The 13611-nt window shown below is 45.3% G+C and overlaps 1 protein-coding gene across 1 annotated transcript in view; it reads right to left on the bottom strand.

The window, feature by feature from the left end:
• Positions 1–13611, bottom strand: part of GOLGA7B (golgin A7 family member B) — an 82384-nt gene that overhangs the window by 37986 nt on the left and 30787 nt on the right. The window contains exon 2 of the mRNA XM_082269114.1: positions 13278–13403. Within this exon, the coding sequence (XP_082125240.1) occupies positions 13278–13403 (126 nt within the window). The remainder of the gene's footprint in view (positions 1–13277; positions 13404–13611) is intronic.

The following is a 13611-nucleotide window of genomic DNA, read 5'->3' as shown; positions in this document are numbered from 1 at the left end:
CTGCAGAGCTGATCACATGCTGAAGTGCCATGCTGTATTTATTCTTTTCTAATATAATTGTGCAGAATGAAATGTAAAGTCTTTAATATATATATGTGCATTATGAAGTACATTGAATACAACATTTAACCACTTAAGTACCGGAAAATTTTACCCCCTTCCTGACCAGGCCCTATTTTGCGATTCGGCACTGCGTGACTTTAACGGACCATTGCGTGGTCGTGCGACGCTGTACCTAAACAAATTTGACGTTCATTTTTTCCCACAAACAGAGCTTTCTTTTGGTGGTATTTGATCACCTGTGCGATTTTTTGATCATGCGCTATAAACAAAAAAAGAGTGACAATTTGGCAAAAATAATATTTTTCACATTTTTTATATGAAATTCCACCCAAAAAAATGTAAAAATCAAAATTTTTTTACAATTTTAGCCAACTTGTTTTCTGCTACATATGTTTGGTAAAAAAAAAAAAAAAAAAAAATCGCAATAAGCGTATTTTGATTGGTTTGCGCAAAAGTTATTGCGTTTACTAACTAAGGGAATGATTTTTGTCATTTTTATTGTTTTTTTTTTTTTTAACGAGTAATGGCGGAGATCTGCCATTTTTTTTGCGGGACTGCGACATTGCGGCGGACAGATCGGACCCCTGACTGACATTTTTGACACTTTTGGGGGTACCAGTGACATTACTACAGTAATCAGTGCTATACATATGCACTGTTACTGTAAAAATGACACTGGCAGGGAAGGGGTTAACTTTATTGGGGAAGGAGGGGTTAAGTGTGTCCCTAGGGGCGTGTTTCTAACTGTGATTGGATGTGGCTGTTCACGTAACAGCAGAGATCTACAATCCTACATAGCAGGACCGGATGATCTCTGCTGTTACACAGGGAAGAATGACAGGCGGCTGTGTTTACATTAGCCACCTGCTTTTCTCCCTCTGTAACTGACGATCGCGAGTGACCGGCGGACATTGGGTCCGACGGTCACTCGCGCGGAGGTGTCCGTGAACGAGTGGGGGGCGGGAGCGTGCCTCCGGCGGCGCGCGCTCGCCCCCTATTGACTCACAGGCTAGTGACGTAGCGGTACGTCACTTTGTCTGCCGGCAAGCGGTTAAATGGCTTTTATCATTCATGACAGAATTCATCACCGTAATGTGAAAAGGCAGTTGTTATGGGCTGGCAGCAGTGGCTGCCGGTGACTCACTCAGATGCGGCTGTGGGTTGCCACCCACAGTTTGGGAAGTCCTGCCCTAACTGATTGAAGTAGGGGCGGGGCAAAGTCTCTGCACTCCCAACGGCTGTCCGTGGGGCACATGCGCAGTACCGCAATCCCACAGACACAGACACAGGGACAGGACGCAGAGACACTTGTATTTTATTATTATAGATGGATGGTATATCTACAAAATCCATAACTGTTTGCAAATGTGCCTAGACTTAGTGATGCCAAATCTTGCCTATTAGTGCTACATATTAGTGCCTTCTCATCAGTGCCCGTTAGTGCTGCATATTAGTGCCTTCTCATCTGTGCCTCCTCATCCGTGCCCATCAGTGCTGCATATCAGTGCCTTCTCATCAGTGTCACCTATCAGTGCTCTTAAGTGCTGCATATCAGTGCCTCCTCATAAGTGCCACCTCATTAGTGCCCATTAGTGCTGCATATTAAAGCCTTCTCATCAGTGCCTCCTCATCAATGCCCATCGGTGCTGCCTATTGGTGCCTATCAGTGACATCTCATCAGAACACATCCATGCTGCATATCAGTGCCTCCTCATAAGTGCCCATCAGTGCTGCATATGAGTCCCTTCTCATCAGTTCAACCTCCTCAGTGCCCATACTATCAGTGCTGCATATCAGTGCCTCATCATCAGTGCCTATCAGTGCTGCATATTAGTGCCTTCTTATCAGTGCCACCTCATTAGTGCCCACTAGTGCTGCATATTAGTGCCTTCTCTTCAGTGCCACCTCACCAGTGCCAACTTTTGGTGCCCATCAGTGACACCTCATCAGAACACATCCATGCTGATTATCAGTGCCTCCTCATAAGTGCTCATCAGTGCTGCATATTAGTGCCTTCTCATCAGTGGCACCTCCTCAGTGCCCATACGTGCCGAATATCAGTGCTGCATATTAGTGCCTCCTCATCATTGCCCATCAGTGCTGCCTATTGGTGCCTATCAGTGACACCTCATCAGAACACATCCATGCTGCATATCAGTGCCTCCTCATAAGTGCCCATCAGTGATGCATATTAGTACCTTCTCATCAGTGCCACCTCCTCAGTGCCCATACGTGCTGCCTATCAGTGCTGCCTATCAGTGCCTATCAGGGCTGCATATTAGTGCCTTCTTATCAGTGCCACCTCATTAGTGCCCATTAGTGCTGCATATTTGTGCCTTCTCATCAGTGCCGCCTCACCAGTGCCACCTATTGGTGCCCATCAGTGCCAACTCATCAGAACACATACGTGCTGCATATCAATGCCTTCTCATCAGTGTCACATCCTCAGTGCCCATAAGTGCCGCCTATCAATGCCTCCTCATCAGTGCCTATCAGTGCTGCATATTAGTGTCTTCTTATCAGTGCCACCTCATTAGTGCCATTAGTGTTGCATATTAGTGCCTTCTCATCAGTACCCATCAGTGCCGCCTCATCAGTGCCACCTATTGGTGCCCATCAGTGCCACCTCATCAGAACACATCCGTGCTGAAAATCAGTGCCTCCTCATAAGTGCCCATCAGTGCTGCATATCAGTGCCTTCTCATCAGTGCCACCTTATCAGTGCTGCATATCAGTGCCTCCTCCTCAGTGTCCATCAGTGCTGAAAATTACTGCCTCCTCATCAGTGCCCATTATTGCAGCCTATCAGTGCACATCAGTGAAGGAGAAAAATTACTTATTTACACAATTTTATAACAGAAACAAAGAAACACTTTTTTTTTTTTTTTTTAATTTTTGGATCTTTTTTTAATTTTATTAGCAAAACATAAAAAGCCCAGTGGGGGTTAAATACCACCAAAAGAAAGCACTATCTTTTGGGCACAGAAAAAAAATGTTACAATGATTATCTATGGTAATGGAGCCTTGGTCTTGGTGCAGGTTTGGACATTATAGATGGCCATTAACCCAAATATACAGCAGAATTCTTGGCGTCTCTACCACAAATGTTGGCCGCTCTGACCAGCTGTGGTGGATCAGTCCAGGATGGGTTTCTACTTTCCTGACCACTGAGTGTATGATGCAATTATCCGGCAGAGGCGCGCTCTACGCTCGTTATTGGGGCAGAAGTAAAATATATGTTACAAAGACTTCCACTGACAGAATTACTTGAAGCATCTTCTGCATACGACCGGAGCCACCATGAATCAGCCGTTCAGGAAGTAACACAAACATACTATAAATATATCTGAAGGCGGATGGATTTCACCTATTATGCAAATGGAAGACGAGTGCGGGGGTGGGGTACAAGTCAACTTGGAGACCAGGCCTTTTCTGCAACTTTTTGTTACAAGATTAAATCAGTATTTTTTGCTAGCAAATTATACACATTATATATATTTTTGGCAGAGACCCTAGGGCAGTGATGGTGAACCTTGGCACCCCAGATGTTTTGGAACCACATTTCCCATGATGCTCAATTACACTGCAGAGTGCATCAGCATCATGGGAAATGTTGTTCCAAAACTTCTGGGGTGCCAAGGTTCGCCATCACTGCCCTAGGGGATAACAGTGGTCTTTGACATTTTTTTATGTCACATGGTATTTGCACAGCGGTTTTTTAAATGCAATTTTTTTTGGAAAAAAAAAAGCTTTAAAATTAAAAAAAAAAAAAAAGACAATATATATTCCCATTTAAAAAAAAAAAATCTGAAAGATGAGGTTATGCTGAGTAAATAGATACCTAACATGTCACGCTTTAAAATTGCGCATGCTTGTGGAATGGCGACAAACTATGGTAATTAAAAAATCTCCATAGGCAACGCTTTAAAATGTTATACAGGTTACCTGTTTAGAGTTACAGAGGAGGTCTAGTGCTAGAATTTGTGCTCTCACTCTTAACGTTCCCCGTGATACCTTACAAGTGTGCTGCGAACACCATGTAGATATCCATGCATGAGTTCCGTATGCATTCGCTTCTAGGGGGTGCTTTTAAAAAAAAAAAATTTCTCATTTTACTATTTATTTTCACACTGTACCTTTTCATTTTTTTTTTTTTTTTTTTTTATCACTTTTATTCCTATTACAAGAAATGTAAACATCCCTTATGAAATAAGGATGACAGGTCCTCTTTATAGAGCAATCAAAATAAAATGTTTGCTTTAAAAATACGCTTTAAAAATACGCTCCCGAGACCCGCCGTTTATACCTCCTCACTGTGCTAGACTGGTTGCTAGAATCGCCAGCCACCTGGCATCTAGCAACCAGTGACGTCACGGTCCAGAGAGGAAAGCGAGGCCAAGAAGAGGACCCAGCATGCAGAGCGGAGGAGGATCTTCCTCATCCTCCTCCGCGCTTATTACTGACTCTCTGGCTCCACCCACCTCCTCATTCCCTCTTCTACTGTATGGCCGCTGCGGATAGAAAGGACAGGAGCAGAACCAGAGTCAACCTGCTATCTGTGGAGAGCAGTGAGTGACAACATATTAAGCATCTGTATACAGTAGGGGAAAAAAGTATTTTTCGGTTTCAGTTTTCGGCCAAGGGCCTCCTGAATTTTCGGTTTCTGTTTCGGTCCAGAATTTTAATTTTGGTGCATCCCTAATATATATATTTCCTTTCGGCCTGGACCAGAAGTGACACCATGATGTTGCTGTGGTCCTCCAAGGCCATAAAGGCGATCAAAGAGGACCTACTCTTTGATCGCCAATGGGAGCAACTGGCGGCACCATCAGATCATTTCGCAGGCGAACTAGTGGAAATGGTAAGCCCAAGAAACACCGGCGAGTGACGAAACTGGAGCACGAAGGGATGGGGGCGCTTACATTTTTTTATTTATTTAATTTTTTTTTTTTTTTTTACACGGCCTGTATAATTTATATATTTTTTTAATCACTTTTATTTTTTATTAATGTAAACATCCCTTGTAATAGAAATAAGGATGACCGGTCCTCTTTATGAAGCAATCTGGGGTCAAAAAGACCCCAAATCTTTTCTTTACCTTTAAAAGCAAAAGATCAAAATAACATTTTTGTTTAAAAAAAAAAAAAGAAAATGATTTCCTTTCAGCCTAGACTGGAAGTCACGTCATGACGTTGCTCTGGTCCTCCAAGGCCATAAAGGTGATCAAAGAGGATCTACTCTTTGATCGCCTATTGGAGCAGCTGGCGGCACAGTCAGATTGTTTTTCAGGCGAAGCAGTGGAAATGGTAAGCCCAAGAAACACCAGCGAGCGACGGAACCAGAGCTCGAAGGGATGGGGGCGCTTATATTTTTTTTTCTTATTTATTTATTTTTTACATTGTCCCTATCATTTTTTTTTTTTTTTTTTATCACATGTATTTCTATTAATGTAAACAACCATTGTAATATACATGGTGACAGGTCCTCTTTATGAAGAGATCTACTGTCAAAAATACCCCAAATCACTTCTTTACCTTTCAAAAAAGCAATATCAAAATACATGTTTTTTTTTTTAATCTTTTGGTTGGAAAAAAAAAAAAATGATTTCCTTCCAGCCTGAACCGAAGTGGCGCAATGACGTTCCTCCAGTCCTCCAAGGCTATAGAGGTGATCAAAGAGGATCTACTCTTTGATCGCCTATGGGAGCAGCCGGCTGCACCGTCGGATCTTTTCTCGGGCGAACTGGCGGAAATGGTAAGACCAAGAAACACCAGCAAGCGACGGAACCGGAGCACAAAGAGATGGGGCCGCTTACAATTTTTTTACACTGTCCCTATATTTTTTTTTATCACTTTTATTTCTAAAAATGTAAACATTTCTTGTAATAGAACTAAGGATAACAGGTCATTTTTATAAAGCAATCTGGGGTAAAAATAGACCCTTAGACTCCGTTCACACTAGGTCAGATCCGACTTCGGGGCGACCTGTGAAGTCGCGTGCAGCGCGACTTCGGCGCAATTTGCACGGACTTCATAAAATGAATGTCTATGCAAGTCGCTCCAGGTTCGCCCCGAAGTAGTACAGGACCCTTTTTTTAAGTCGGAGCGACTTGTGTCGCTCCCATTAGAACCGGTCCTGTACTACACTATGGGACGCGACGGTGCGTGACTTGTCAGGCTGACCAAGTCGCCTGGCAAGTCGCACCAGTGTGAATGGAGACTAAATCTCTCCTTTACCTTTAAAAGCAAAAGACTAAAAAAATAAAAGAAAATAAAGTTTACTTCCACCTTGAACCGGAAGTGACATCATGGTGTTGCTCCGGTCCTTCAAGGCCATAGAGGCAATCAAAGACGATCTGGTCTTTTAATGCCTCGGTAACAAGCAGATCGTTTCTTCGCCGGTAAAAACAGCAAGCCCGAGAAACACAGGCAAGTGGCGGAAGTGGGGGGAACATCCCGCTGCTTCTGAAAGTGGTCCAGCAGCTAATGAGCCTCTCGGAAACCCTTCATGGAAATGCCAGCCGCCAAAGAAAAAATAAATATCACGGTTATGGTTGATAGCTTTAGCCATAATCCTGTTAAACCAATTCAAAGCCGCAACGTATATACAGTATCTCACAAAAGTGAGTACACCCCTCACATTTTTATAAATACTTTATTATATCTTTTCATGTGACAACACTGAAGAAATTATACTTTGCTACAATGTAAAGTAGTGAGTGTACAGCTTGTATAGCAATGTAAATTTGCTGTCCCCTCAAAATAATTTAACACACAGCCATTAATGTCTAAACCGCTGGCAACAAAAGTAAGTACACCCATAAGTAAAAAAATTCCAAATTAGACCCAATTAGCCATTTTCCCTCCCCGGTGTCATGTGACTGGTTAGTGTTACAAGGTCTCAGGTGTGAATGGGGAGAAGGTGTGTTAAATTTGGTGTTATCGCTCTCACTCGCTCATACTGGTCACTAGAAATTCAACATGGCACCTCATGACAAAGAACTCTGAGGATCTAAAAAAAAAAACAATTGTTGCTCTACATAAAGATGACCTAGGCTATAAGAAGATTGCCAAGACCCTGAAACTGAGCTGCAGCACGGTGGCCAAGACCATACAGCAGTTTAACAGGACAGGTTCCACTCAGAACAGGCCTCGCCATGATCAACCAAAGAAGTTGAGTGCACATGCTCAGCGTCATATCCAGAGGCTGTCTTTGGGAAATAGACGTATGAGTACTGCCAACATTGCTGCAGAGTTTGTAGGGGTGGGGGGTCAGCCTGTCAGTGCTCAGACCATACGCCACACACTGCATAAAATTGGTCTGCATGGCTGTCGCCCCAGAAGGAAGCCTCTTCTAAAGATGATGCATAAGAAAGCCAGCAAACAGTTTGCTGAAGACAAGCGGATTACTGGAACCATGTCCTGTGGTCTGATGAAACCAAGATAAACGTATTTGGTTTAGATGGTGTCAAGCGTGTGTGGCAGAAACCAGGTGAGGAGTACAAAGACAATTGTGTCTTGCCTACAGTCAAGCATGGTGGTGGGGGTGTCATGGTCTGGGGCTGCATGAGTGCTGCCGGCACTGGGGAGCTACAGTTCATTGAGGGAACCATGAATGCCAACATGTACTGTGACATACTGAAGCAGAGCATGATCCCCTCCCTATAGAGACTGGGCCGCAGGGCAGTATTCCAACATGATAACGACCCCAAACACACCTCCTAGATGACCACTGCCTTGCTAAAGACCTGAGGGTAAATGTGATGGACTGGCCAAGCATGTCTCCAGACCTAAACCCTATTGAGCATTTGTGGGGCATCCTCAAATGGAAGGTGGAGGAGCGCAAGGTCTCTAACATCCACCAGCTCTGTGAGGTCATCATGGAGGAATGGAAGACGACTCCAGTGGCAACCTGTGAAGCTCTGGTGAACTCCATGCCCAAGAGGGTTAAGGCAGTGCTGGAAAATAATGGTGGCCACACAAAATATTGACACTTTGGGCCCAATTTGGACATTGTCACTTAGGGGTGTACTCACTTTTGTTGCCAGCGGTTTAGACATTAATGGCTGTGTGTTGAGTTATTTTGAGGGGACAGCAAATTTACACTGTTATACAAGCTGTACACTCACTACTTTACATTGTAGCAAAGTCTCATTTCTTCAGTGTTGTCACATGAAAAGATAGAATAAAATGTTTACAAAAATGTGAGGGGTGTACTCACAGTGAGATACTGTAAATAAATGCTGGTTATCTGCATTTCTTTTCCTCAGCGCTGTCAGTGTCTGAGGAAAGGAAAGCTGATAACTGGCCAACAGTGCCCCTCTATCAGTGCCGTCTGTCAATTCCACCTATTAGTGCCCATCAATGCCGCCTTATCAGTGCCTCTTCATCAGTGCCACCTATCAGAGCCCATTAATGCCATCTATCAGTGCCACCTATAGTGGCCATCAATGCCACCATTATCAGTGCCGCCTCATTAGTACTGCATATCAGTGTCCCTCAGTGCCACCTATCAGTGCCCATTAATGCCGTCTATCAGTGCCCATTAATGCCATCTATCAGTGCCACCGAAAGCGGCCATTATCAGTGCCGCCTATCAGTGTCCATCAGTGCCCCCATCAGTGCTGCATATCAGTGTCCATCAGTGCCACCTCATCAGTTTCAATCAATGCCGTCTCATCAGTGCAGCCTTATCAGTGCCCACCAATGCAGCCTATCATTGCCCATCAGTGCTACCTGATCAGCGAACATCAGTGAAGGAGAAAAATTACCTGTTTGCTACATTTTAAAACAGAAACTTAGGAAAATGTTTGTTTGTTTTTTTTTCAAAATTTTCAGTCTTTCTTCGTTTGTTTGCAAAAGATAAAAACCCAGAGTGGTGAATAAATGCCACCAAAAAAAAAAAGCTAAAAATGTCATATGGGTACAGCGTTGCATGACCGCCCAATTGTCATTTAAAGTGTGAGAGCACTGAAAGCTGAAAATTGGCCTGGGCAGGAAGGGGGTGAAAGTGCCCGGTAGAAATGTGGTTAAAGTAAGAGCCCCGGACTATATAAAGGACTCCCCTCCTTTTATGGCCTCATTTCTAATCCTCTAATTTGTACGATTTTATTATTCTTATTCCGCTCACATTGTATCCTTCTCATTGTCACATAAAATACATCGCAGGAAGTGAAATGTTTTTATGTCTCCTACAAAGTCCTCCAGAGCGATTTCCTCCTCCTGTATGTCCGAGTTCATTGCAGTAATTAGAGCAAAAAAACGTCGGAATTGGATGTCTCTCCGCGGCCCCCCATGGCAATCCCCCCTCGCCCCCCCCCCGGACTATTCTGCTCTATTGATGAATGACTCATCTCCGATCTGACAGTTAAAGGACCCCAGACACTTGGCAGCATTCACCGCAGGCATGAAATCCCCACGAAGAATCCCAAAATAGTAAATGTGTAAATCAACAGAGGACAGAAGTGTGACAATATTTCGGCGTTCGCAGAGCAATTAACACGTTCCCTGCATGTGATCCGCGCCGCAGACCATGCATGGAACAGATGCAGCGTGTATTATGGCTCTGATGGAGAAAATATCCATATGGCGGCTCTTGGCACAGAGCGTGACCACACATACCGACACTACACATTACATGGATAGGGAACATTAATGGCACTGACATTTCACCCCACTCTGTGGTGCCACTAAAGAAGATCCTGGAGGTCAATGGTAAGAATGTCCCTTACATTGGTGATCAGTGGGAAGAATGCTCCTTACATTGGTGATCAGTGGGAAGAATGCCCCTTACATTGGTGGTCAGTGGGAAGAATGTTCCTTACATTGGTGGTCAGTGGGAAGAATGTTCCTTACATTGGTGGTCAGTGGGAAGAATGTTCCTTACATTGGTGATCAGTGGGAAGAATGCTCCTTACATTGGTGGTCAGTGGGAAGAATGTTCCTTACATTGGTGGTCAGTGGGAAGAATGTCCCTTACATTGGTGGTCAGTGGGAAGAATGTTCCTTACATTGGTGGTCAGTGGGAAGAATGCCCCTTACATTGGTGATCAGTGAGAAGAATGTCCCTTACATTGGTGATCAGTGGGAAGAATGCTCCTTACATTGGTGATCAGTGAGAAGAATGCTCCTTACATTGGTGGTCAGTGGGAAGAATGCTCCTTACATTGGTGATCAGTGAGAAGAATGTCTCTTACATTGGTGATCAGTGAGAAGAATGTCCCTTACATTGGTGATATATACAGACAGACACACTCACACCACTGCTTGTCTGCAAATTTCTCCTCTCTTGATGAATACTCATGGATCTCTGCAGTCTCCTGTTATCTTCGCCCTCATCCAGCCCCCTCCAGCTCTGCTGCTCTCCTTAGCTCGCCTATGACTTATCCCTCCTTCCTAGCTGGCAAACTCTCACGAGAGTGAGAGAGAGAGAGCTGTTTGTCATTCTGTAGTGTGACTTTCTCAACCTTTTCAACACGGAGGAACCCTTAAAATAACTTTCCAGTCTCAGGTAACCCCTGCTAAAAAGTACTATATCTACAACTCATGGTACATACGGTGATGGTCAGGGGTAAGAATGCCCCTTACATTGGTGATCAGTGGGAAGAATGCCCCTTACATTGATGATCAGTGGGAAGAATGTCCCTTACATTGGTGATCAGTGGGAAGAATGTCCTTTACATTGGTGATCAGTGGGAAGAATGTCCCTTACATTGGTGATCAGTGAGAAGAATGTTCCTTGCATTGGTGATCAGTGGGAAGAATGTCCCTTACATTGGTGATCAGTGAGAGGAATGCTCCTTACATTGGTGATCAGTGGGAAGAATGCTCCTTACATTGGTGGTCAGTGGGAAGAATGCTCCTTACATTGGTGGCCAGTGGGAAGAATGCTCCTTACATTGGTGATCAGTGGGAAGAATGCTCCTTACATTGGTGATCAGTGGGAAGAATGCTCCTTACATTGGTGATCAGTGGGAAGAATGCTCCTTACATTGGTGATCAGTGGGAAGAATGCTCCTTACATTGGTGGTCAGTGGTAAGAATGTCCCTTACATTGGTGATCAGTGGGAAGAATGTTCCTTACATTGGTGGTCAGTGGGAAGAATGCTCCTTACATTGGTGATCAGTGAGAAGAATGTCCCTTACATTGGTGATCACACCGTTTACATATGTGGGCATCACTTGCGTGTGCGTTCGCTTCTGCGCGCGACCACCAGGGCTGGCATAAGACATTAAGCTGTCTGGGTCCAAGAATGAAATGCTGCCCCCCCCAAAAAAAAAATAAAAATCACGCCCAACAAAATCCCCCACATCCATTATTTTATATAAATATAACATATAGAAAATATTATGTACACTATTGTCTTCTTACATAATCACTGATCACCAATGTAAGGGGAATTCTTCCCACTGACCATCATGCTAAAGTACCATAAGCTGTGGACATAGTAATTATTAGGGGTTCCTTGAAACGCAATTTGAAGGGTTCTTCCATGTTAAAATGATTGAAGGTTGAGAAGGGCTGCCCTAATGAACACTAATTGTTTGTTCTATATATTATATTCTGTATTTACCGTTGTCTCTTTTGGTAGGAACACTAAACATGAGACAAGAGTTGACAGATATGACCCGGAGTCAATAGTGACAATTAGTAGTATGATCTGGAGCCGGCAGTGACAGTTCGCAGTATGACTCTGAGTTGGCAGTTGCAGTTATCAGCAGTGGCATAGCGTGGGGGGGTGCAGGGGGGGCCGGCCGCACCGGGCGCAACATCTGGGGGGGGGGGGGGCGCATCCCGCAGTGTCACTCTGTCTGACATTATATACAGTATCACACACTGTCTGCGGTTGCCGCCATCTTTAGGCTGGGAGATGTCCAGCGGGCGCCCTATGGATGAAAATGGCGGGGCGGAGCTGGACTGTGCCTCACCTGTCCATTGGCATAGGGTGGGATGGCGCTGCGGCGCATGTGGAAATGTTACAAGCCAACCCCCGCCTGTGCCACTTCTCCTCACAATCGGCCGCATGTTCAGAATAGCTGTCAGCTCAGCGAGTCAGCAGCCTGGCACTGTCACTGAGTCAGTAATCATTCATCTATCTTTCCCTGTTGTCGTGACACTCAGCCAGCCGTTGAGAGGTGAGGTGAGACCGTTGTTTCTGGACTGATACACCAGGCATCTGGGGGGTGGGAGCAGCCTGGACTGGAGAACACTGACTGCAGACTGGCAGGAATGGAGGGGGGAGGGGAGCAGCCTGGACTGGAGTTCCCTGACTATGTATAAAGTAGTGCAGTGTGTAGTGGAGTGGACAGCGTAGTGCAGTGGGCAGTGACAGTGTAGTGGGCAGTGTAGTGCAGTGTGTAGTGCAGTGTGTAGTGCAGTGACAGTGTAGTGGGCAGTGTAGTGTAGTGGGCAGTATAGTGTAGTGGGCAGTGACAGTGTAGTGGGCAGTGTAGTGTAGTGGGCAGTGTAGTGCAGTGTGTAGTGCAGTGACAGTGTAGTGGGCAGTGTAGTGTAGTGGGCAGTATAGTGTAGTGGGCAGTGTAGTGTAGTGTAGTGCAGTGGGCAGTGACAGTGTAGTGGGCAGTGTAGTGTAGTGCAGTGCAGTGGGCAGTGTAGTGTAGTGCAGTGCAGTGGGCAGTGTAGTGGTCAGGTAGGTCAGTGTCGTGGACAGGTAGGTCAGTGTAGAGGTCAGTGTAGTGTAGTGCAGTGGGCAGTGACAGTGTAGTGTAGTGCAGTGGGCAGTGACAGTGTAGTGTAGTGCAGTGGGCAGTGACAGTGTAGTGGGCAGTGTAGTGTAGTGGGCAGTGTAGTGTAGTGTAGTGGGCAGTGTAGTGTAGTGGGCAGTGTAGTGTAGTGGGCAGTGTAGTGCAGTGGGCAGTGACAGTGTAGTGGGCAGTGTAGTGTAGTGGGGCAGTGTAGTGTAGTGGGCAGTGTAGTGATCAGGTGGGTCAGTGTAAGGGTCAGTGTCGTGGACAGGTAGGTCAGTGTAGAGGTCAGTGTAGTGGCCAGTATAGGAATCAGGTAGGTTAGCGTAGTGGACTGGTAGGTCAGTATAGGAATCAGGCTGGTCAGTACTATTGTAGGAAGGGACTCGGGAGTGCTAAAAGTCCGCAGGTTGGGGGGCGCAAATTACTTGCCTTGCCCCGGGCGCTAACAACCCACGCTACGCCACTGGTTATCAGTATGACTCAGAATAATTATAGAACAGATAATACCCGACTGTCCAGCTCTGGTGGGAACTTGGTCTGGAACTGGCACATGGTTCCTTCACTGTAGTCCCTCTGAACGAAGACCTTGGAGGCCAGGGAGGCACTTCTCCTCATCTCCTGCAGGTTATGCATCTGGAAAATAAAAAAACAAAAAGTCAGATTTTTAGGGGGACACCATAAGCAAACAATAGAACTCGGCATGCCGGTGTGAAGGAGGCTTCCTAGCTCCTGAAACAACAATATACGAAGGAACAGTGTGAAGGTCTCAGCGGGTTCTCACAAAGCAGCAGAAGAATACGGGAGATGATGTATTATGAGGGCAGGAAGCCCGGCTGATAAA

This window comes from Pelophylax lessonae, assembly GCF_965119305.1.
Source record: "Pelophylax lessonae genome assembly, chromosome: 9".
Taxonomy (NCBI): domain Eukaryota; kingdom Metazoa; phylum Chordata; class Amphibia; order Anura; family Ranidae; genus Pelophylax; species Pelophylax lessonae.
This window is presented reverse-complemented; position numbering and strand designations above follow the sequence as displayed.